Source organism: Pinus tabuliformis, chromosome 8, assembly GCF_031772625.1.
Source record: "Pinus tabuliformis cultivar Carrire ecotype Pingquan chromosome 8, CPIR1, whole genome shotgun sequence".
Classification (NCBI taxonomy): Eukaryota; Viridiplantae; Streptophyta; class Pinopsida; order Pinales; family Pinaceae; genus Pinus; species Pinus tabuliformis.
In genome coordinates, this window is record NC_142294.1 from 437,042,578 (window position 1) to 437,069,808 (window position 27,231).

Consider the following 27,231-nt stretch of genomic DNA (forward strand, 5'->3'; position numbering starts at 1 on the left):
GCAGAATGTGCCATGTTTGGTACTTGGAAGAATGATGTTCTTAAGACTGTATAGTGTCATGCATGGTATGGGTAGAAATGAGAAGCCAAACTCTCGAAGCACTTAACATGCATATATGCTTATTTATAAGTATAATGTTGATACTTGGCAAAGTATTTTTTCTTTCTATGTTGTGTTTTTTCTTTTAGCGGTGGACTTAGATGATTCAAACAATGCAGCAATGGCTCTTTAACTCTATTTGTGTACATTCAGATTGAACAATGGCTGTTTATCTCTATTGTGTGTACATTCAGATTGAACAATGGTTGTACTGAGGATAAAGGATAAAATTTCCGTACTCTTCCATGGAGAAATCCCAATGGGTTATGAACTGGCATATAAATAAATTTGTGTTTTCCAGTGAGCCTTTCTCAGAAACTTAGTTTGTGCTGAGTCTGGAATTCGAGTCTAAGCTTTGTGCTTAAATTACAGTTTCAGGATTGAGTTTGACACCGCATGATAACGCTAAGCATGGTAATGTGGACAAAGTAGGTTTTGATACGAACTTCTGTGTCATTGCCTTACTTTAGAAAGGCCAGAGTGTAGCTATATTTGCAGTTTTGTGAGTGAAAAAATCCTATTTTTATATGCAGAGGTTTTAACCATTCTGATAACGTTTGCAACAATTTCAGAACTCAAGCATTTCAAGCAGTGTTGCAAACATCCTGATTTCATCGTGAAAAATCACAAAATCACGATTTTTTGGCCTAGCTGATTTTATGGGCTGAAAAAATTGGCCATTCTAAAACCGTGCAAAAAAAATCACGATTTTATCGTTAACTGTGCAAAAAATTGCAATTTGATGGAAAAATTGCGATTTAAATGATTTTTTTTTGACTTTTTAAATTTTGTATATTTTTTATAATTTTGCCGATGTTTGCCAACTTTTATGAATATTTTCCTGATTTTTTGGTTTTCCGGACCCTTGCAAATTTTATCCTGATGCCGATATTTGCAACATTGGATTGAAGACTGAGTTCGAGTTGTATTCTCTAGCAGTTGTTGTGATTTTTCTCCAGTGAATATAGAAGTTCCTCATGAATACGTTGTTTATGGAAAATACTTCTTTGACAAACTATCTTCTTTAGGCGATTTGTCTTTTTTCATTTGTTAGTTTGGTAAAACCTTATCTCTGTGAATCTGTCTCTGTGCAAATTGGTGTGGGATGGTCTGCATTATTTTAAGTCAATCAAGTGTGGTTGTTTCAGGTGATTTTACCTAAAGGAACGGGTCAGACTGTTAGGGTTGCTGTTCTTGCACAAGGTATGCTTTCTTCATGTTTTAGTCCTGTATAGATTGGAATCTTTGGGTCGAGGATAAAAGAAAAATGGGACTAATCTTTATCTTTGTAATATTAGAGGATGCATTGGTGAACCAGTCAAAATTATGATAAGAAACAAATGTTACATTTCCATCTTTGCAGCTTGTGCATAGAACCTTTAAGTTGTAAGAATATAGAGGTATCTTCCTTCAATACATCTGATGATTTGTCAAAATTTTGATAAGAAAAAAATGTTACATTTCCATATTTGTAACCTGTGCATAGAACCTTTAAGTTGTAAGAATTTAGAGGTATTTTCCTTTAAGGTTTCTGATGTTTTGTTTTCATTTTCACTTCAATATCTTTAGTTTCAATGCTTCTTACCCAAGACTGGTTATTAAATTTTAAAGGATTAATTCTCTATATGAATGACCATGTCTCTGAAGATTCTTATTCCTTGAATTTTGGCTCTCATAGTGAGGATGTTAGTTTGTTAATTTTAGGCAACAATGGTATGTTCAACTTGACCAGCATTGATTAAGCCTCATTTGACCAAGTTTGACTTCGATCTTCAAGGCAAAATTCCGATTTCTCTAGGCCAAGTTGCTAGGCACAAATTACAAGGTGTTTTGGGCAGGTTGACTTCAGCGTTGACTTTAGATTTGACTGCAGAAATTACAACAGTGTTTCTCTCTCCTTTGACTAGGTTTGACTGAACTGTTTTGGGCTGAATTTGACTCTCCTGGAAGGCCGAATTGAACTGCTGTTGACCGAGCTGCTTGGTGGACGTTTTGTTGCTGATTTGACTAGTGTTGACTTTCTGGTTAGGGCTGCAGTTGACTGTTGTTGACTGCTGATTTTGACAGGGCTTTTTTGACTATGTATTGGGCAAGTAAATTTGATCTATGTACTCTCTTTCTCTGTTGAACTATTGAATAATAATAAGAATATTTGATCAAAAGGTTTTCTCCACATTGGGGTTTTTCCATGGCATCCGCCAAGTCTTGTGTCCTCTTGTCTTGGCTTGTCTTCTGCACATGTTTTTATGTTTTATCTGCATTTACTATCAATGTGTTTAAGTTAATGTGATTACTAATATTGGAAATTGTTATTGGGTTGATAAGGAACATTGAAGTAAATTGTGCTAAAGCATAGAACATACAATTGCTATCTAAAATTAACATGGTATTGGAGCTTAGGTGAAGATGAAGCCGAAGCAAAAGTGAAGAAAAACAATCACTAAGGGAAGCTGTTGGACAAGAACTTGGAACTAGTCCCAATGACAATTACATCCTACTTCAAATCCGAGGACAAGCTTAAGGACAAATCCGCTATCACACATGGAAGATGTCTCTAGATTTGACATTGGAAGAAAATGATTCCATGGACTATGTCAAAGGAAGAGTAGTGGAGCCTCCTTCAAATGCATTCACCACTGCACAAACAAAATACAAGAAAGGTGACTTTAAAGCTAAGAAAATTATTGTTGATTCTATTCACAAGCCTTTTGTTGCCTATATTTCTGATTTGGAAACATCTAAGGAGATGTATGACAAGCTGGTTGGGATGTTCAAAGTAAATAATGCAAATCAAGTCCTCTTTTTCAAAAACAAGTTGAAAGACATCAAGATGGATAGAGGAGAATCCATTCGATCCTACTTCATGAGTGTTACCGAGATCAAGAATGATCTCCTATATATTGGAGAAATCATTGGTGACAGGGAGCTCACTCTTATTGCACTTGGAGGCCTTACAAGAGAATGGGATGTGTTCAACACTACCATCCTCAATAATGACAAGATTTTGGGATTTGATGAATTATTGGCTAGATGCACTCAAGAAGAAATAAGGATGATGGAAAGAGACAAGCCCTCAAATAGAAACAATCCTACTGCCTTCTTCGCTCATGCTAAGAGGAAGAACAATGTTGGTTCAAGAAGACAAAGTCAAGGGTTCAAGTCAGGATTCAAAGAAGGAAGAAAGGAAGATGCTTCAATTGCAACAGGTTTGGACATTTTTCTAGAGAGTGTCCTCACAAGAAGGATACCCCAAAAGATGATGACAACCATAACAACAACTATAAAGGCAATGGCAATCAAAGGAACAATAGGTTCAACAACAAAGGAAAGAGGAATGCTCCCGTTGCTCGAAATGGAAATGGTCGTCCTCCCAAGAAGTCGAAAAACTCCAGGTATGAAGAAGTTAATGTTGTAGAAAAACAAAAAGAATTTTATCTTATTTCTGCTCTCACCAGCGCCTCTCCTTCGGATACATTTAGATCATTGGTTGATTAATAGTGGTGCCTCAAGGCATTTCACTGGGTACAAAGAGGCTCTCTCAAATTTGATTGAAAAAAAGACGAATATGGAGATTATACTTGGGGATAATGCCACTTATCCCGTGAAAGGAATTGAGACTGTTACTCTTCACTTAAATCAAGGTCAAACCCTTCATTTACAAGAAGTGTTGTATGTACCTAATCTGAAAAAGAATCTGGTCTCTATTTATGTGATGGAAGATAAAGGTTTCAAGGTGGCATTCATTAATGGGAAGGTTCGTGTTTGGAAAAAGAACCAAAGAGATGCATTTACTCTTGGATTCAGGGTTGAAGGTCTCTATTAGGTTGGAGGAAGTCTGTTGGGAGCAATGACTTGTGATACTTCTCTTCAATTCGAATTATGGCACCGGAGATTTGTCCACCTTCATTACAAAGCCCTACCTGATGTAAGGAATATGGTCACAGGCATGCCCAAATTCAACTTAGATCATGAAGGTGAATGTTAGGGTTGCGCAGCTAGAAAACATACAAGGGGACCATTCCCCTTAAGTCAAAGTCAAACTACTGATATTCTTCAATTCGTCCATTCTGATCTATCAGTTATGTTGCCCATGACATCTTTGGGTGGATATTTGTACTATGCAATTTTTGTGGATGACTTCTCTCGCAAAACATGGATCTATTTCTTAAAGAAGTAGGACGAAGTGTTCAAATGGTTTTGCTCTTTCAAAGCCTTGGTCGAGAATCAAACAAGGAAGAAGATCAAAATATTAAGGACCAATAATGGGACCAAATATGAGTAAAATGAATTCATTGACTATTGTAGAGAAGCTGGGATTAAGAGGGAGACCACTACAATATATACTCCCGAGCAAAATTGAGTTGCTGAAAGGAAGAACTGTACTATCATAGAAGCTACCCGTGCCATGCTTCATGACCAAGGTCTACCAAAGTTCTTATGCGGAGAAGTTGCCAACACCGCTGTGTATGTTCAAAACAGATGCCCACATCAAGCATTGGATTTCAAGCCCCCCGAAGAAGTATTCACCGGTAAGAAACCTGATGTTTCTCATTTTAGAATTTTTGGTTGTCCCGTATATTTTCGTGTGCCGAAAGAGATAAAAATAAGTTAGATGCATCTGGGAAGAAAGGAACGTTTGTGGGCTACAACGAAACTTCGAAGGCATATATAATCTTTGTGCTTGATCAAAGGGCAGTGGAAATAAGTCACGATGTCACTTTCGATGAAGATTCCACCCTTAGGAAAGTCCGAGATCTTCCTATCCCTAGGAAGGACAATGATGATGATGATGATGCAAGAAAGCAAGATGAACCTCCATCTGATGACCCGCTGCCCGATGTGGAAGGTTCAATGGATCCCATTGATCCACCTCCTAGTGAGTTCTCTACTTCAAGAAAAAGACCTTTGTGGCTCAAAGATACTCTTGAAGATGCCGAGAAACACATTGAACTGAGGGGGACATTTTGTGAAAGCAAGAAGCTGAACAGGGCCAAAGGGTACTTAGCTACCATGAGTACCATCGTACAATCTGAACCTTGTACATTCGAAGAAGCCGTGAATCACCAAGTTTGGAAGGATGTGATGAACGAGGAGTATGAATCGATCATGAAGAATGATGTCTGGGATGTGGTTCCTAGACCTAACGACAAGTCAATGGTCACTTCAAAATGGATCTACAAGATCAAACATAGAGCTGATGGGAGTGCTGAAAAATTCAAGACCAGATTCGTTGCTCGAGGCTTCTCTCAAAAGGAAGCAGTAGACTACGATGAGATATTTGCACCAGTTGTCTGATATACCACCATCCACTCGATCATAGCTCTTGCTGCCTCGCAAGGATGGAGCCTACACCAGATGGATGTCAAAAATTCCTTCTTGCACGGCTCGCTTAAGGAGGAAGTCTATGTAGAACAACCTGAGGGGTTCAAAGTTCAAGATCGATAGACACATGTATGCAGGTTGAAGAAAGCCCTCTATGGGTTCAAGCAAGCCCCTAGGGCTTGGTATGAGAGCATTGATAGCTATCTTATGAAGCTGGGATTTACAAGGAGCGATGCTGACCCAAACCCCAAACCTATACTTCAAGGTTGAAAAGGACAAGCCTCTCATTTTGGTCCTTTATGTGGATGATTTCTTTATGATAGGTGATAACCCTCTCTATCATCAATGAAAGAGGGAGTTGGCTTCCGAATTCGAGATGAAGGATCTAGGACCGATGCACTACTTCTTAAGACTGGAGCTCTGGCAAAAGCCAAGTGAGATTTTCCTTTCTCAAGGAAAATACATTGTGAAGCTGCTTAAGAGATGTGGGATGGTGGATTGCAAATCCATATCTACTTCGATGGAACTCAACTTCGAGAAGCTATGTGGAAGTGCTGTTGGGCCTAGATTAGCGAATCCTTCTGAGTATCTCCAACTTGTGGGGGACTTGATATTCTTGGTCAACTTCCGTCCTGACATATGCTTTGTTGTGAACACGTTGAGTCAATTTATGGTTGAGCCTCATCACATTCATTGGATTGTTGCTAAGAATCTATTGAGATATCTTTGGGGCACAATCCACTATGGACTGAGATAATTACTTGTGAGTGTGTTGGCTTCTTTTACTTCTTTATTATCTTATCTTTCATCAAGCAATTATACATGTATGAAGATCACAAAACAAGAGACACAAGATATAGGCACATGCCAGGGAAAAACCTCCCTCGAGGGGAAAACCCAATCAAGATAATTCTTCCTTTCAATAGTATTCTTTGAGACTCTTTACCCTAGACCAAGACCAGACTTTCCCTCCACACCATGTTAGCCTCTAAGATCTTCAACCCCTTATAGAAACTTCGACTAGGCAACAACTTTCGATGTAGCTTCCGACAACAACGGAATCTTAGGAGAGTTCGATCTCCCAACCCAGACCACGAAACAAAGAGAGAGAGGCACCAAAAGTTCAATTTTCTTCTTCTCTAGAGACTCCCCCAAACTTGCACTTCTTTCGTCCTCTTGGCAACAGACTTCGCACTTCTCCAGCTCTTCTTGAGACATCGAACTTGCTTGAGAGTAAATGGTTCAAATGACTTCGACCTCCTTCAATATATAGGCTTCTTGTGGGTCGAATGGGGGTCCTTAGGCCGACATGATGTGGAGGGTACGTAATTCATATTTGACTTGATACAAAATCTTTTTAGATGGTTCGAAAGCTCAAGAAGGGTTTCTTCGAATATACAATGACTCTATAAACTCAATATTAATCATAGGAGTCCACAATGGGGACTTTGACTAATATAGTGATGACCCAAGCATGAAACCCATGCTTTAATAAGTCATTGTTACAATAATAAAAATTATTTTCTTTATTCTTTTGACAAGTACATTAAATAATGACTCAAGTACATTATTGAAGACTGAACATAGTTATATTTTCTAACACTCCCTCTTAACCAGGGAGGTATTCATAATGTACATATACAATGGAAGGTCTCAAACTATATGAAAACATGAAGAACTTTTAGGCACCGCATTGCCATGGACTGACCAGGGCAATCTATCCAAGTGGGACTAAGGTGGACTCAAGCTTTCAGCCCCTCTAGGTACCATTAGGCTTACTTGCTAACCACTAACCCAAACATACATGTGTGTATCCAAAACAGAGCTCAATGAACAACACCACCTTTTCAATTCTGGGATTCCAGACATCAACACAGAGTGCTGGCCAGATGTCTCCCCAGGCAATGCTTCAATCCCAAAACCTCAACAAATCTCTTCCATTTCCTTATCATCAATACAATCACCAATATCTACCAAACCCAACAGGTTCCTTAGATATTCAAACTTCTTATTAGGAAGAGCCTTTATCAGTATGTATGCTACTTGTTCGTCTGTTGGAACATACTCTAACTTCATGATCCCACCTTGCACCAAGTTCCTAATAAAGTGGAACTTGTTATTGATATGTTTAGTCCTCGAATGAAACACGAGATCTCTAGACATCTTGATGCAATTTTTATTGTCACAATTAATCACAGTAGGACCTAGAGACTTCTCGAACAAATTTGTCAGAAGCTTCCTTAACCAAACAACCTCTTTTCCTACTTCACATGCAACCACATATTCTACCTCGGCACTACTCAATGCAACGAGATCTTGCTTCCTACTCATCCATGAGATCATAGCAGCTCCCAAACTAAAGTATCCTCCAATAGTGCTCCTTCCAAAGGTCTCATTGCCACTCCAATTAGAGTTTGTGAAGCCAATTAGCTTGACTTCCTTACTATCATACTTTACGTAGTGATGTATAGTGCCACGAAGATACCTCAATATATGTTTGGCAGCTATCTAGTGATCATGACGAGGCTCCCACTGAAACTGACTAAGAATGTTCACAACAAAACATATATCAGGCCTAGTATGAGATAGCATCCACGAGACTAGAGTTGGAGTTCCTCAACTTCTTGAGGTTGGTGATCATAGGAGTAATGAAGCGAACAAAGTTCGTTCTTCTTTTTAAATACTCCAGAAGACTTGGAATATAAAGATATCCATGAGGATACAAATATTATATATTAAATGTGTGAATAAAAAATGATTACAATTGAGAATGAGGGTCTTGTATATATAGCCAGGTAAGTACTCTTTCACGAACAAGCATGTCTCTAAGACATGCCTTTTCATTGTTAACTAACTAATCATTAATTAATTATTTATCGTTTATTATATTTATATTTATATTTACATTTACATTTATTATTTTATTATGAATTATATTCATAACATAGTCTTCCCCTTCAAAAAGCTTTGTCCTCAAAGCTTACTGATGAAAGACTTGATCTCTTTTCCTTCTTCGAATGTCTTCTCGTCTCGGCATTGTCATCTTCGTTGATACTAGTTGATATGATCCTCTAAGTGACAAACAAAATTGTCGCACGGAGAAGGGATCAAACCATCCTAGATTGATCTTCTGTGGAATCAAATTGACTGAAGAATAGTTATCATAAGACTGTATTCTGCAAACTTCAGTATCCTTGGGAACATAATTTTGTTGTTTATTTTCTAAGCGATACTGGTATGTAGCTTGATTGGAAGGTCTACTCTTGTGATTTGGATGTCGATACATATCTCCTTTGGTTTGGCTTTCCTCTATAATATTAGTGGTTGATCCCTGATTTTCTTCAGGCACTGTTGTTGTTAAGTTGGCGACTGAATCATCATTTGGAATGTCCATTGTTTGGATTGTATCTTTTGCATATGTCTTAACTTCTCTAGAATCATCTTCTTCCTTGCTTGTGATATTGACTGGATCAGTGTTTATTCCCTTATCTTCAACTTGGACTAAGACGATTGACGACTTCAATACTTCACCTTGAAGTTGTTCTAACTTGTCATTCAACGATATTTTGCCATTTTTAAGTTTTTTATTTTATTTGCGTAAGTAGGGTTTGGTTATGATTTCTTAAATGGACAAGCTCATCCTTTTTTGAATTTCCGACTTTATTCTTTTAGTAGCTTCATCATTTTTTAGATTTTTGATTTGTTCTAATAATCTCTGATTAAGGCTTTTAAAACGTAAATTTTCCTCTTCTTTCTTTGATAGACTTTTGTTGAATTTTTTGTCAAAACCCTCTTTTTCTTGTTCTAACTTGTGCTTCTCAGTTTTACACTTTTTGACTTGTGCAAGAAGTTTCTCATTGTGGTTTCTTAGATGCAAAATTTCTTCGTTGCATTCTGTTGATTTTGCATGACCCCGCTCTGTGAGATCTTTACATCTCTTCTCTGAGGCTTCACTCTTTTGTTGAAGTTTCGTGACCTCTTCCTTTAATAGTTTTATTTGCATTTGCTCATTTTCTTGATGTTCTTCTGTATTAAATAGTCTTCCACACCTTGGACACTTTAAATCACAATTTTTTTGAATATATGTATATCCAATTACGTTTAGACAAGATGGACATTTAGTCCAAAATAGTGATTCTTGTGTGGAACTCATTTTGACTTCTTTTTTTTTTAATCTTTTATTATTTTATTTTATTTTTTAGATTTTTATTTCAATATAATTGTTTAACTCTCTTTTTATATAATTTCTTCTTTTTATTTCTGACTTTATATATAGCTCTTTTTTTTTTTATATTTATCACTCTTTTTTTTTAAATGACTTTTTTTTTTTTACTTTTCTATATAATTTTTTTTCTTAATATAATTTTTTCTGGTAACTTAATTAACTTATAGGATCCAAATAATTAGTTTAACTAACTTATATATATATATATATATATATATATACATTAACTTGTATAATCTTTAACTATAAATCATTGTTCACCTTGAATCGATTTTTTTAAACAGCGTGACGTTAGGCCTAATTATGAAACTGGCGTACGTTGAGTGGATTGAGGCGGACGGAACGTTGACTGGATTGCGGCAGAGGGCACGAAAATCGGCGGTCGTGACTGGACTACAACGGACGGCCGGAACAGGGCAATGGTTGTGCAGTCGGAACCGGGCTGACAGTTGGAAACAATGAATGGGCAGACAGGGATGAGCAGGTGACAGGGGCGCGAGTTGTGCAGCAGTGGAAGGGTGTGGCGTAGGTGCGACGGACAATAGTTTCGAGCGAATGTAACGTCGTGCAGCGGTGGGGGAATTTGACCAGATGCGCGGACAGTGAAGGAATGGTTTGGACTGGACGGACTTACGCAGCAGAGTGACAATGTTTTCCAGCGGGGACGGAACAGTGGACAACAAGAAGCCGCAGGGTTTTAGTCGCAGTGGGGGTGGCGTTGGCTGGGACGTCGATGTAGAGCAAAAATGCTGTGGACGTTAGGTGGACGCTGCGACTGTGCAGCGGTGGCTTGCAGAGCTGCGTACAACCTTGTGCGATTGCATCAAGGTGTAAAAACAATGTGTAATAGCGTCGACGCGAATTGAGCTAGGGCGTAGAACGAAATCCGCTGTAGGGTGACGACGATGGAGGGTCAAGTTGTCGTGGAGGTCTTGTCTCTTTATTTATTTATTTATTATTATTTATTTACTTATTTAAAATGGCCAAGGGCCTAACAACAACTGCAGAATGGAGAAGCTCCCACTTCGTAGCGAAACGCTTGAGTCTTGACGTCAACAATGTTGACAACAGGTTGGTGGCCAAAGGCCTAGTGGTCAGCCAAACGTGGCTCTGATACCAATGAAGCAAACAAAGTTCGTTCTTCTCGTTAAATACTCCAGAAGACTTGGAATATAAAGATATCCATGAGGATACAAATATTATATATTAAATGTGTGAATAAAAAATGATTACAATTGAGAATGAGGGTCCTGTATATATAGCCAGGTAAGTACCCTTTCACGAACAAGCATGTCTCTAAGACACGTCTTTCATTGTTAACTAACTAATCATTAATTAATTATTTATCGTTTATTATCTTTATATTTATATTTATATTTACATTTATTATTTTATTATGAATTATATTCATAACAAGTAATCATCGACTTGGAGTCCATCGTCCCAAATTGCTGCAATAACTTGATGATGTATTTTCCTTGCCCTAAATATATTTCCCCAGGTCTCTGCCATAATTCTAGACCTAGGTAGTAATGCATCAGTCCTAGATCCTTCATCTCAAATTCAGCTGTCAACATCTTGCATTCTTGAATTCTTCATTCTACACCAGTGATGAATAGATCATCCACATATAGTAGAATAATGACAGGCTCATTATTCACGACCTTGATATATAGATTCGGATCAACAATACTCTTCACGAACCCAATTCTAAGAAGATATGCATCCATTCTTGCATACCATGCCCTTGGTGCTTGCTTCAAGCCATATAGGGCCTTCTTGAGTCTGCAAACATGAGAGTCCCTGCTATTCACTTCAAATCCTTCAGGTTGTTCGATGTACACTTCCTCATCAATGGTCCCATTTAGAAATGCGGTCTTAACATCCATTTGATGGATATTCCACCCCATTGTAGCAACCAATGAAACCAACGATCTAATGGTAGTGTACCTTGCTGTAGGTGGAAAGGTTTCTTCATAGTCAATGCCTTCCTTTTGAGAGAAACCCCTTGCGACAAAACCTTGCTTTGTACTTGTCTATACTTCCATCAACAACATGTTTGATCTTATAGATCCACTTTGATGTGACAACCGATTTGTCACTAGGTCTAGGAACGATTTCCCAAACCCCATTCTTCATGATGGATTGATATTCTTCCTGCATAGCTTTCTTCCAAACCTCTTCATGCTCAGCTTCCTAGAATGTAGATGGTTCGGCTTCAATCAACTTTTTCATATATGCAGCATAACCAGAATACCTTTTCGGTTTCTTACTTTCCCTGGAGGACCCTTTCGCAGCTTCATGTCCTTCAACATCTTCTAATGTAGCTTTCAACCAATTTGGCCTCTTCCTTGTGGTTGGGATAACCACCGATTGAATAGGCTCACTTGGTCCTTCTTCTTCATCATTTGTAGTAGAGTTCTCATGATGAACTTCTTCTTCTTCAAATACGGGAACTTCTTCATCATCAGAATCAATAGGAATATCCTTTGATTTCTTGTAAGCTTGATTCTCATCAAATATGACATCCTTGCTTACTTCAATGTGTCTTCCTTCCTTTATGTAAATTCTATATGCTTTTGAGGAAAGACTATAACCAACGAATATTCCCTTGATGCTTGTCGAGTCCAACTTCTTTCGCTTGTCTTTCAGAACATGGATATATGTTAGACTTCCAAATATACGGAGATGATCCACACTCGGCTTCTTCCCCGTGAATACTTCTTCGGGTGTAGTATTATCAAGACTCTTATGAGGACTTATATTTTGAATGTACATGACAGTCATCGCTACTTTACCCCGTAAGAACTTTGGTAGATTTTGATCAAGGAGCATCGTTCGAATGCCTTCTCCAATTGACCTATTCTTCCTTTCAGCGAATCCATTTTGTTCGGGATAGCAGGGAACAATGATCTACCTCTTAATACCTGCATCCTTACAATATGCAATTAAATCTTTAGAAGTGTATTCCCCACCATTGTCAAACCTTAGAGTCTTTATCTTTCTTTTGGCTAGGGTTTCCACTTCAGCCTTGAACTCCTTGAACTTATCAAATACTTCATCTTTAGTTTTGAGTAGGTAGAGCCATGTCTTCCTCTAGTGATCATCAATGAATGTTACATAGTAGAGATGACCTCTAAGTTATTTGTCAGGCATCGGCCCGCATACATCGGAATGGACGAGGTCTAATATTTCTTTAGACCTAGTTTCACTATTATGAAATTGCTTTTTAGTATACTTCCCCAAAGAGCATCCCTTGCACACACTTTCATGATCTAACTTCATATCAGGGATACCATTGTAACGGCCCTAAATTCAGAATTTAACAGGGTGTAGCAAATTTATGTTCAGAAAAAACTGTGAAGCCTTAAATTCGAAATTAAATAGAGTTTAACAATATTTCTACTCACAAATATGAAATTTTAATACAAAATTTATCCATTCTTCTATTAAGTACCAACTTGTCTGCTCTGTCGTGACTCTAGCTCTCGCTGCGTTACCAAAACGACCGAAACCTCCTAGCCAAATTGGGTACAACCTAGGTACTCTGTTCCAGAATGTTCTCAATTGATGCAATTTGGTCCCCCGTGCCCAAAAACTTCAAGAACAACAAGGCTCAGTCCTTACTCTCTGTACTTCTCCAGGTAATTTTCCTCCTCCCAACACTGCGCTTCCAAAATAGAAAAGATCCCTTTTCAGTTGCACCACTTATCCTTTTATTTCTTAGAACCTCCGTTCATTCATACTCCATTGCCTTGGTTGAGTGCCCCTTGTCTATTACGTGGCTCCTCACAGTGAATTAAAGAGGTAGTCACACTTTATTTTGACACTCATCACTTTATAAGGGTTTAGGTGATATCAACATATATTACGTAGTCCCCTTTTTTTATTAAGATTTATTTAATATTTTATTATATTATACCTCTTTTAATGTTTAACCTTTAGTTAAGAGTTACTTCTTTTATGACAATATAGCTCCCTTTTAAACTTTAAATAATTTAATTTAAAACTTTTGGATAATATTCTATGGTTACTTATTATGATGACGACACATACTACAATACATATTCCAATATATTTTTGCGAGCTAGATATTTATTTAGTATTTTCAACAATTACGTCTTTTATCCTATACTTGGAATCTCTTCATAATTTAATATGACTACTAGTGCAGTGTAGGCGATGTATGCATATGTAGCTATCATATGCATGCCTCGTATTCATGCTAATAATTCAATTTCGTTTGCACTGGTAGATGGGTCATTACATACATCCCTCCTTCAGAAAACTTCATCCTGAAGTTAAGGTTTATATAGTATACCAGTGATTATATAGTGTATTATTATTTTAGTAATTAGTATAATTATATAAGGATTATGTTCCGTGATTAAATACTTATTTAATGTGAAGAAATTTTAAAATTTGTATTTTGAACATTGATAAGTTTATAATTTTAATAGTTAAGCCTAGCCTCGCTCAGATTTCCAAGCTATTCTAGAATCATCCTGTCCTTTCTAATCTTTTCCATTCCCATCCTATCCATCCTCTACTGGAATATGCCATGGTGTCAGCTATACTGATGTAGCCATTCATAACCTTAAGGTTGATAGCGCCGATTACATCGACCTAATTTTCTAGTAAGCATCTGACAGTCATCATCACACATCTAGGGGAGCGTGACTCGCACAGTCCTCCCATGACTCCAGGTTTTGGAAGATAAACGGTGGGTAATACCTCCACCCCTCCTAGTGGGGCCAGGTTCAACACCCTATCATGGAATCTCATTGAGCCTTAATTGTTCTTGGAGCTTTTGTCATCACGTGGTCATTTTGGTAACGATGCTATCTGCAATGTAAACACTTGTCCATACATTATAACATATGCATCAATATATACAAAATAATTAGTTTATGTATAGTTCATACATGTTATCTATGGTATAACGTATTTGGCCATATCCAGCTCATGTTATTAGCTTTCATATTAAAATGTAATTATTCTTTTATTTCTATCTCATCAATCATATCGATGTGCATAAATGAAAGGGCCCTAAATTCATAATTTAACAAGGTTTAGCAAATTCATGATCAAAAAAAACTGTGAAGCCTTAAATTCAAAATTAAATAGAGTTTAACAATATTTCTACTCACAAATATGAAATTTTAATACAAAATTTATCCATTCTTCTATTGAGTACCAACTTGTCTGCTCTGTCGTGACTCTATCTCCTGCTACGTTACCAAAATGACCAAAACCTCCCAGCCAAACTGGGTACAACCTAGGTACTCAGTTCTAGAATGCTTCTCAATTGATGCAATCTGGTCCCCCGTGCCCAAAAACTTCAAGAACAACAAGGCTCAGTCCTTACTGTCTGTACTTCTCCAAGTAATTTTCCTCCTCCCAACACTGCGCTCTACCTCCTCCCCACACTGCACTTCCAAAACAGAAAAGATCCCTCTTCAGTTGCACTCCCTTCTCCTTACTGTCTGTACTTCTCCAAGTAATTTTCCTCCTCCCAACACTGCGCTCTACCTCCTCCCCACACTGCACTTCCAAAACAGAAAAGATCCCTTTTCAGTTGCACTCCCTTCTCCTTTTATTTCTTAGAACCTCCGTTCATTCATACTCCATTGCCTTGGTTGAGTGCACCCTGTCTATTACGTGGCTCCTCAAAGTGAATTAAAGAGGTAGTCACACTTTATTTTGACACTCATTTCTTTATAAGGGTTTAGGTGATATTAACATATATTACGTAGTCCCCTTTTTTATTAAGATTTATTTAATATTTTATTATATTATGCCTCTTTTAATGTTCAACCTTTAGTTAAGAGTTACTTCTTTTACGACAATATAACTCCCTTTTAAACTTTAAATAATTTAATTTAAAACTTTTGGATAATATTCTATGGTTACTTATTATGATGATGACACATACTACAATACATATTCCATTATATTTTGGCAAGTTAGATATTTATTTAGTATTTTCAACAATTACGTCTTTTATCCCATACTTGGAATTTCTTCATAATTTAATATGACTACTAGTGCAGTGCAGGCAACACATGCATATGTAGCTATTATATGCATGCCTCGTATGCATGCTAATAATTCAATTTCGTTTGTACTTGTAGATGGGTCATTACAACCATGAACCAGTTGACTAAGAGCAGGGATGACCCTATAATGAAGATTACCATACCTTCGGTGCCATAGTTCAATGGGACTTATTTCCATGTGAACCAAAGCTTGAGGAGATGTAGTGATAACCCGATAAAGACTTCCTTCACGAACTCCAATAACCCTAGCTTTGTCAATGCTAGCGTTCTTTCTTTCCCCTTTATCTTCTAAACAATAAATGGAAAGTAAATCCTTTTTCAAACCTGGAACATAGAGAATGTTGTTGAGATGCAACTTCGATCCATTATCCAGCTTCAATGATGTAGATTTCAGGCCTCTAACAACATAGCTTTTATTGTCACCCAATTCCAGTGAATGAGAGGATGACTCCTTTGATAGTGTGTGAAGTTGCTTGCCTTCACCTGTCATGTGTCTCGATGCTCCACTATCAATGATCCATGCATTGTCATCAGTAAGAAATCCTGTAAGGGCAACCAAGAATCCTTGACTCTTGACTTTGTTGAATAAGTAGTAGATGATCTTCTTGATCCATCTTCTAGCAATGTTGTAACCCAATCTTATGTAGTTCACCATAGAGGGAGAATCCATGCCAACAAAGTGATCTTCAACTTCTCTTGACCTTAGCTCTGATACCATGTTGGAAAATCAAAGATATTATATTAGGGTTTGATTCTCATTTCTTGATAATTACTTGTGAGTGTGTTGGCTTCTTTTACTTATTTATTATCTTATCTTTCATCAACCAATTATACATGTATGAAGATCACAAAACAAGAGACACAAGATATAGGCACATGCTAGGGCAAAACTGTTGAAGAAAGTGTAACTAGGTTTAGTCTTCATGAATGTAATTTTGATCTTTGCACTTGTAAAAGAAAAGAATTATTATTTTTGTCATTATCAAGAATGGGTTTCTTGCTCATTTGATAGGTCAAGCACATATTTAAGTGGTTCTAGGAAAGTCAAAGAGTCAATGTAATTGTTAAAGACCCATGTGGGTATGTTACACTATGTAAATCTATGTATTAGAGTCAAAGAAATATGTCAAAAGAGATCCTCCAAAGCAAAGACAAGTTTCCTCTTCAAGTTGGCTCAAAGAAATGAATTTTTGGTGCACTTAAGGACATGTCAGCCTCACTAGCTCAAGTCGGCCCAAATAGGAGGGACAAACTCCTATATATAGGGCAGTTCGACCTCACAAATAGACCATCAAGCTATCTCTGAAATCAGCGAGAAAGAGAGTCAAGAAGGAGGTATGAAGAAGAGCAAAGGGTTGCTTCTAGACCAACGAAGAAGAAAAGAAAGAAATATGAGTTTTGGAGGACTGTTTTAGGGCTCTTTTCTGTCACACGTGTGAAGAAGAGAGGGTATTTCTGTGGTCACTTCAGATCCATGAGAGCAACAACTTAATAGAGTTCGATTGGACTAAAAAGAGGCTCCATATAGGCCTCCATCTCAAGCGAAGTAGGTGTCACCTCAAGCAAAGAAAAGGAGCAAGCAAGAGGGACAATCTTGAGCCCTAATCAGCCACACGTGCGAGGAAAATTCAGATCTACAGTAGGGTTAGAGGATCAACCTCTAACTCAGAAATATAATTCAAGAAGAACCCCATCTTCTAGCCTAAGCATCAAGCAAAAGGAAGATTTCCAAGCGAGGAAGAGAAAAGAAGTACTCCATAGTAGAGGTCTCTAAAGGAGACCTAGGGTTTCTGCAATCGTGTTGCCAGTTGCTAGAAGAAGTGCGAAGGAAGAGATCAGGGTGCAGTGCAGAAGGAGGCTTTGATTGAAGAACATAAAGGAAGGTGCAAAAAGAAGACTGTGTCTTGTGCTTGGAGGATCTATTGGTCAAGGGTCTAGGGTTTGGCATTTGTCAATTGAAGCTTCAATAAGAGAAATTTGTAGAAGGGTTTTTTTCTCCAGGAGAGAGAGGTTTTGCCTTGGCTAAGAGCCAATATCTTGTGTTCTTGTCTCTTTTGTTTTGGTAACTGTTTGATGAAGAAAAAATACACACTAAGAATAATAAGAGAAGATTATGCTAATAAGAAAATTAAAAGTTCTTCACAAATAGTTATCATTGTCAGAAGAATCTCATCATAACCTAAATGCCCTAGATTCTTCAACATGGTATCAGAGCTAAGGTGACACATCAAGGAAGGGCATCTCAAAAACACATAGAAGAGTGAAGCATCAAGATCAAGAAGGAAGGACACACAAAGGTTGAAGCATCAGATCTTCAAGCTAGGGTTACGTCAAAGACAAGGAGCACTACCATCTCCTCTCCTAGATCCATCAAGAAGGACTACCATCTCGGGAACAAAGAAAGAAGAAATCCTTCCAGGCATCTACCAGAAAGTACATCCAAGAAGAGTCTCCATCAAAAGATCCTTCATCTTCAAAGAAAGGCATCCAAGATCTAGGTCCATCATTGAAGATCTCTAGATCTACAAATTGAGAAGTTTTCATCAACACACAAATCTCTCACAAAGCACCTTGAAGGAAGCATCTCGAAGAACTCCAAGATCCAAGAAGTCAAATCATCAAATCTTCAAGGAAGTAGCAAGGTCTCTTCATCACCAATACTCTTAAGTAAGTATTTTTATCTCCCCTTTTGAATATATCAAAATGTCTTTTTGCAAGGAAAGCAACAATTGGTAGGGACTGCTAATTTCCTTGCATGGAAAAAGTGGATTGATCTCCTTCTCAAAGAAAATGAAGTTATGGACTACATCAAAGGGAATGCCACTGTTCCTGCAAAGGATCAAACTCAAACCCTAGCAAAGTATAATAAGGATGAAACAAGGTCTCAAAGGATTTTGATAGAATCCATCAAGGACCCTCTCATTCCTTATGTTTCCAAACTCGAAACATCTAAAGAAATCTATGATAAATTGGTGGAGCTATTCTCTGTAGTACAACTGAAGAAGTGATATGGTTTCCTAATGAACTATATAAAATGAAGATATCCAAGGAAGAAGGAATAACTCCTTACTTCATGAAGGTCTCTGAAATGAGAGACCAGCTACAAGAACTAGGAGAAGTTATGTAAGACAGAGAGATGACAACTGTGGTGCTCAATGCATTACCTGAGGAATGGGGCAACTTCACATCAAGTATATATGCCAAGAAGGAAGCCACCCCGTTGAATGAACTTTGGTCTCTATGCAAAATTGAAGAGACTCGACTCAAAGCCAAAGATGATGTGGGATCAAAGGAGCAAGCATTTGCTGCTATGGCCAAGAGAAAAGGGAAATTTGGCAAGTTTGGTCTACGAAGAAAGGGAAAAAGAGATATGTCCAAAGTCCAATGCTTTGGCTGCCAAGAATATGGACACTATAAAAGGGATTGTCCTAATTTCAATAAGGACAACAATAAAAGGAAATGAGAAGAAGCCCACATTACCCAAGAAGTGAAAGAAGAAGAGAAGAAGCAAAGAAGGAAACCCCTCCGGACCTATACTATGATTGAGATCAACTTCTTCACATAAGTCTTCTTTAAAGTTTTGGGTATCATAGGAACATGTAACAATAGGAAATAATGCATGGTTTATGAGAATGGTATCTTCAGGAATATAGGAGCATTATGTAGAGATATCTTAGATAAAGATATTCATGTAGGAAGGATGTAGCCATTGGATAACCTCATCAATGCATAAAGGAATGATCATGATCAAGAAGAATCATCTTAGAAGGCCACTATCATCAGCAGAAAGGAGCATTTGCAGGATGAGGACTACAAGGATCCTCTGGTGGAATCTTCAATAGAGGGTTCATGACTTTAAGGAAAAGCAGATGTCTTGATAGGAATTCCACTTATGGGGATTCAAGAAAGGATGATATGTAGGCAAGGAAATATGTAGCAAAGCAAAGGAGATTGAGGTAATCTCAATCTAGGAAGTTGTCAAAGGAAGCTGAGATGATCAAGGAAAGAACTAAGATGAGGTATGTATGCATCTATGTTTTCAGTTAAAGTCATGTCATCATTTGTATCAATGAGCATGGGGAATTTCTCTGGTAGCATGGTTAAGAATAGGGTAGATCTCTTTCATTGAAGAAAATGCACAAGGCATGGTTCACTCACTGATAACGATCAACATGAGAAATGTCCTCATATGGAGTATGAGGTGGTTGACTAAGAAAATCTATAAAGAAGCATATGAGATAAAGAGATTAGGAATAAAAGGACACCATGGACACTAGGAATCAACATCCGACAGACATGTTGAGACATCTCCTGGAAGAAGGCACGAGAATTCTGACAAAGGAAGAAAAATATCAAAGGACCCTTGACACCTGGAGAGGCCTTGGAGATATGAACATGCAGGATGCTAATGATTCAAGCCAACAAAATGTCATGATGAGAAGCCATCTCGTAAGGTACTATTTGATTTAATGTTATTTTTGATTTCTTGAATAATATTTGGATGAGTTCATGCAGGGCTACTGGAACAAGGGTTGTAAGTACAAGTACAACTAGCATTCATGTGGTGGATGGAAATTCCTGAAAGAAACATGATGAGAAAGAAGTAGCCATATGACGAAGGTTCCAGATATGTATCAAGAAGGCCACTTTCCATGAAGAAAGGAATGACATGACGAACCAAGAAGGAAAGTGATCGATGGTTAATGCCTTATAAGGAATAAGCTTGACTGAATTTCATGACATCAAGGAAAGAAATTGATCAAGCAACTGAAGGACCCACAAGAAGAAGTTGCTGATGAAAAAGGAGAGTCCCTAGTTGAGAGGGAGCTCTGACAAGTCCCTAACTAAGAGGGAGCTTGGGCAAGTCCCTGGTCAGAGGGAACTTGCGTACATTCCTTTACAGAAATGCGCATACCTTCCCTAATTAAAAGGTAGAGATAGACACAACATTCTTGTCTTCACTTGGGAAGAAAGAATGGAGGATTGGGTAATCATCTGGCATCTGATGCTCTCTGAGGATGTGTAGGGAATCCAAGATAAGAGTAGGGAAGAGGACTAATATTCTTTGAGGGTCGGGAACCCAAGACAAGAATAGTCCGAGAAGGTCATACTCAGTGAACACCTGGATGGGTATGTACCTTGAGATACAATGATGAAGATGTCTATAGTCATTGGTCTCGCCAACATTGCGCTCTGATCTAATGAGAGATAGAGTTGTCAGTCAAGGCCTTGCTATGAAGACAATGTTGGTTACTATGATGCTAGAACAGATGGATTGCCAATCTGATTTCTCTTATGTGAATTCTACAGATTGAAAATGTCCAAACACCTTGTAATGATTTATTAAATACCTCCTGTTGTCACACAATGTGTCTAGGCACCGCGACAACTGTCACTCTAATCCTTACTCACTCCATTTAGACTCTCTCCTAGACAAGTCAAGGGGGTTTAGGGACCGACAAAAAATGGGAAAAGCTCAGTAGAGAGGTAGCAGATGGAGAAAAAGAGGGCGTGAGGCTTTTGAAGGCAGCACTTTGGAGGTCGATTTGCAAGTGCAACAGATGGAGAATGGTAGAGGATGGGGGAATAGCGTGTTTTCTTTAAAAAATTCGAAATTTTCTGCAGCAAAAAATAAAAAATCCCAAGTAGCAGTCCCATGCAGTCAACGATAGCCTCAGAAAACCCAAAATAAACCCAGAAAAATCGAATTTCACACTAATATATTTTTATGCTTCAGATTTGGCTTTGAAACCCTTGTAAAATTTCCAGATTTAAAATTTTAAAACCCTTGGACTGCAAAAAAGTTGAATAATATCCCTGCAAAGTGATATTGAGGCCAGATCTTACCCTCCAGGGCCTAGATCTGGCTTCAAACAAGAATTCTCCTTCAGATTTGTACCTATAATGACAAAAACGAAACACCGAGAATCAATATATACAATGATGAAATTAAAGAAAACCCCAAACCCAGTTAAATTACAATAATTACAAGTTGAAGGCTCTAAGTAGCCAGATCTATCATTATGCTGCACATAAATTAAAAGATTTTTTAAATTTTAAAGGAGGTGCTAACTCGAAACCCTTCGTGTATCACCAACAAAAATCTTATGATAAGCCCGAAGCTAATTTAGCTGAGTTCTTAAGGAAATACAAATTGCGAGTTCGCTGGTCCAACTGAAACTTTCCCTAACTTCAGAGGATCTAAAATCAAGATATCCTTGCAAAATTCAATCCAGCCATAAAAATAGAGTGAGAAAATAATCTAGAAAAAGATTACACCAGAGCTTCTTGCTAAGCATACGACTCAGAGATCGGATATAACGATCGACAAATGACTTCCTATTTAAAGATAAAGCTTCCACCGGCTAGTTCGAGTGATCCTCGTCAAAGCAATCTCGATCGTTGATGAAGATTAAAATTTCTTTTAATCTCATCTGTCGAAATATTTAAATATTGAGGAAATTTGAAATTTTTATTTAAATGCATTTTAATTAACTCAAAAATAGATTTTTTTGAGTTAATTTCCCCAAAAAATTGACTTTGACTTAACCCCCAGGGATCAAAGGTCTAAAATTGATCAAAATAATTAATTTACCTTAGTTCCGGCACCTCCTAAAATTTAATTTTTTAGGACCAACGAATTTTGCTTTTGGAGAATTTAAATTTACCTAGTACGTATAATTAATTTGAATTTTTGGCTTAGGATTTTAATTAATTTTGGGCGAAAAAATTTAATTAATTAACCTATAAGAAGATAATTTTTTTTTTCCAACCCTCAAGACACTTTATATCATGATTTTCATATTTTTTACATCATAAGGGGGAAAACCCATTTGTAATAGACCCTCATAGACTACCCGCGACACAAATATAATCCAGCAGACCAAGCAATTTGTAATAAAATAACCTAACCAAATAATTAGGATTATTCCCAAATTACTTTTACATAGACTTGATCTAGAACACTAGGACTCGCCTAGGATCCTAGCGACAAAATCCTTTTTAGCTTTGGGGTAAGACTGGAGGGGAAAACTCTGTCGATCATCTAAGAATGGATCGGGGAGACAAAAAACCTTCCAAAATGGAGATTGTTACTAGAAAGGTAGGTTTACTTAGGTTGTTACATACATGACATGGTTCTGCTGAGATTATTTACATCATATACATGCAGAATGGGTTTACATTATAACATGATGATCAGGTTGATGATGATAAGTGGACTGCACAAACACATTGATCAGGCGATATCCCTATTGCAAACAAAGGGGGTAACTGCTATGGGGTCATTGACACAGAGTGGTCAACATTAGGCTCTACTTGGGGACACGTTGCTGCACCGGAGGAATGTGAGAATCCAGAATTTGCATCCACGCAACACACAAGATAACATAAATAGCATTCATCTAAAAATCATTGTATAACATTAAGCACAGGAAAGATGTAAGCTCTTCATTTATTAACTATCCTAATAACATGAAAAACATAAATCTACTTACAAAATACAATACTGAAATAAAAGGGTGTAGGGTGAGGAATACAATACAAAGGATGCCCTATGGCATCAAATGCGTTCAATGTAGTGCATGCTGAGCATTTGCCTGCTTTCTGGCAAATCTGTGGGTTGTTTTTCGGATGTGCCATGCCCGATCCTGCATATCGTAGGACTATGTCTTATCCGAAAATCGATTTGTTTTCGGCCATCAGATGTATCAAACCTCTTCCCTCTTCTCTTTCGCTTTGTACGCTTGCTTTCGTTAGGATTTGATGTCGATGATGATGTGGTCGGCACACAACTTCCTTTTTGATCCGAAAAACGTTCATATGAAAAATTTGGAATGTTCAAGACTTCTGTGACTTGCGCTTCTTTATTTTCATGAACCTGCTTTGTTATGATTGGTGGATCAACCATGCAAGCATCAACCTGATTCTTATCAATTTTCATTTTTTCCGGGTCACCCTCAATTAGCCACTTTTCAGTGGAACAAATGACCTCCTCATAATAAGATGGAGCCCGTTGCAGCAAACAAAGAGGCTTATGATCTGTTGACGTTTCCTTGTTTCTTTCATCCTCTGACCCATGATGAAATTCCTGTACCTGTATCTTATTTTGAAGAGTGATTTTTTCAAATTTTATGGCATCCATCTGGTTAGAGTGTTCGACCTTGATAGAACTGACTTCCTTGGCATGGTTTTCCTCCATGGTCAATAACTTATTCTGAAGACATATCTGACCAACCTCCATATCTTTTATTACTTTGTCATTATCTGCTTTTATGGTCATCAAGCAATTTTGCATAGAGCTCATTTCTTTGTCATGATTAATTTTGATGGTTTCCATCTCCTTAGCATGTTTTTCTCTCATGACAAGTAAATAGTTTTGCATGGAAGTCCTTTCTTTGTCATGACCTGCTTCCATGGCCTCTATCCTATTTTGAAGATTGATCTGGTTAACTTCCATGTTCTGAATCATTTGTGTATAATTGAGTTGTATGTCCTTAATCGTCTGAGGATGTTCATGATCTTCTATAGACAAATGATATTCCTTACCAACAACATTAATTTGATTGCTCGCCCCTGCCATTCTACTATCTATGATTCTTTTGACAACATGGCAAGTAGCCTCTTCATGAAGAGCATTATAGGCCCTACAATAAGGCAGAGCCTCATCCACAAGATTGGCAAATTGTTAAAATTGGCAACTAGGGCCAAACTCCATGTGGGTTATCTTATTTATGGCAGCTGATATTTTTCTTGGATTCCTCTCTTCGAGAGGTGTAGGATTGATCTAAAGATCATTCGATTCTGACATGTATTTATGGAGATATGAATTTATTTGTATTATTGACAATTTGTCAAGGTCGGCCAACAAGAAAATTACCCCTAGCTCAACCACAACATTGCATTATAAATAGAGGTGACCTCAAGTCATTTGAGACACACATCTCTCATGATCTCTCTCCACTCTTTTGGGTTTGGTGGAAAGAGAGGTCAAGAGGGAGAGCTTGGATCTAGCCACAGTCCTAGAGAGGAGACCTAGCCACAGTCGCTGAAGCCTAACAACAATCAATGAAGCCCTAGCCGCAGTTTATGGAGCCCTAGCCGCGGCAAGACGAGGAGAGACCTAGCCGCAGCAAGAGGAGACCTCAACATAAGCGTGAAGAAGTCTAGATGGACAACGTGGAAATCTTTGTGTGCTGTAGGTGACAACGTGGCAAATAAGGCAACCTTAAGGCTTGAATTAAAGGGTTGTTAGCAAGGCTGGAAGTTACAGTCATAAGGAGAAGCATTGCGTTGGAGAAGTCTGTCTTCAAGACAACATAGGGTAGAATAGGTTATGCGTTTGGGTGCTGCCAAGAGTAGATAGCTAGGCTGAGATCTTCAGGAAGGAAACACTACCATTTGAGTGTCATTTGGGCAGGCCGAAAGCTACAACTAGCTGTTGTGCTAGGCCACAGGCCATAACACACAGCTAGAGGTTGAGTTAAGGGCTGTCAAGGGTGGACAACACCTTTAGAAGGCAGTGTAGCATGAGAGAAGGATCTCCAAGGTAAACTGTAGTCCTAAAAGGACTTGTCTCCTGACTGTGTGGTGGAACTAAAGCTATAGGACTTGCCCTAACCTATAATGCAGCAAACCTCAGTGCTAACATGTTGCAACAAGGGCTACTAGATTGATGAACTCAAAGGATATGCTACAACACTCTTAGTGATTGGTTGAAGACTGTCATGAGAATTCAGGGCTGCATCTTAGAACAATCATCATTAGCAGAATGATGGACTTACTGTTGCTGTCATAAAATATCAGTTTTGTATATTTGTACTATCTCTATCTCTTTGTTGAACTATTGAAGATCATAAGAAGATTTGATCAAGGGTTTCCCCACATTGGGGTTTGTCCCTGACTGGTGCCACATCTTGTGTCCTCTTGTCTTGGCTAGTCTTCCACTGTTGATGTTTATGTTCTATCATCATTTTACGATCATGCTAATGTGATTGCTAACTGGTCATTGATATTGGGCTAATTAAGAAATTGTAGTAAATTGCACTTAAGCATAGAACATACCAAAAATTAACACAAACTCAAGTGGATTTGTTGGTCTCTGCTCATTAGATGGGTCTTTCTTCTACCAGACATTATTATTTCGATTATTATTATTTCTAGGTTGGAAACTCTATGCTTGAGATCTTTCCATTTGGACCAACCTAGCCTGCATGACACTCATTTCCTTAGCATGATTAGATATTAGCTTTGTTTGATTAAGTTCTATGCTTTCAAGTTTCTGCATCAGTATTTGCATAGGGTCATCATCAGATTCATTGGATTCTTTCGATTTACTTGTACCCTCATCAGGTCCTGAAATTTCAATCTTCCCAAATGCTTTCTTATCCTTTTCAACTTCCTTAGCAAAAACATAGGCAACCTTATAATCATTAGTTTTAGCTTGCCTCAACTCATAAGAAGTATCATCATCGAAGGCATCAATATAAAAATCCAAAAGAGACTTGGAAGGAGGTTGATAATCCTGAGGGAATTCTTTAATAATACTATTAACCTCTTATTAAATTCCTCTATGGTTTCATTTTCTTTCTTCTCTATGATGCTAATAGCTTTAACCAAACATCTTTCTTCTCTTTTGTCTCCATACTTGTCCTTAAAGGCATTAATAATCGATTGCAATGAATTAAACAAATTATCAGGCTTTTCTGTAAACCAATCCAGAGCATCTTCCTCTAAGGAAAGAACAAAGAGGCTCATTTTCACATCTTCATGATTATAGTCAGCACCTCTAGCATATTTACCCAACCAAGAGCTAAAAGCTTTTAGATGAGCCATAGCACTAACCGCATTATTTCCTTGGAAAGAAGGCAACTTGTCAAGGCCATTGTTAGGAAGGTCATTTGGATAACCTTGAATGTTAGCAAAGTTACAAGGGGCGAACAAGTCCATGATGTCTGGCTCAAAGGGAAAAAGAGGGGCCGATTGGATGCTGATGATGATGATGATGATGATGGTTAACGTCCGCTGAGACCAAACAATGATCTATCGGACCTAAATAAACAAATTATTTATTTTGATTTAAGATTTTATTCCTATGCTCAAAAAGCTTGGAGAGAAGCCTCTCGAGCTCACTATAATTTTGACATTGTAAAAGGCTAGGAAGAGATCCTTGCTCAAGAAAATCAGTAGGTCTATAAGAAGCAAGCTTCAAACATAAATTCTTGAAAAAAATGAAAGAAGTGGAGTCGCCACTTGAACATGAATCTAGCTCCAAGATCCAAAAGGCCAAAACCAAAAGGTTAGTAGGAGAGAAGCAGCTGGATATCAAGGAGGGCTTCTTGTCTGAGAAAGAATGGATGAATAACTGGAGTCGCCACCCAAACAAGAAATTAACCAAAATGTCTAGGTGCTAAAGGTGCAGATAGAGAAGATGAAAGGAGTAGTGAGAGGAAAAAGATAAGGTGATGAAAAGATGAAGAAATATAATGGCACCAGAAAATGTGGCGTTGATGGGATAAGAAATGATGA

The 27,231-nt window shown here is 37.8% G+C and overlaps 1 protein-coding gene across 2 annotated transcripts in view; it reads left to right on the plus strand.

Annotated features, from left to right (window-relative positions):
• Positions 1-27,231, plus strand: part of LOC149235930 (uncharacterized) — a 239,745-nt gene that overhangs the window by 4,875 nt on the left and 207,639 nt on the right. For both annotated transcript variants that reach the window (XM_089372282.1, XM_089372283.1), the window contains exon 3: positions 1,248-1,302. In XM_089372282.1, coding sequence (XP_089228408.1) covers positions 1,248-1,302 — 55 coding nt within the window. The remainder of the gene's footprint in view (positions 1-1,247; positions 1,303-27,231) is intronic.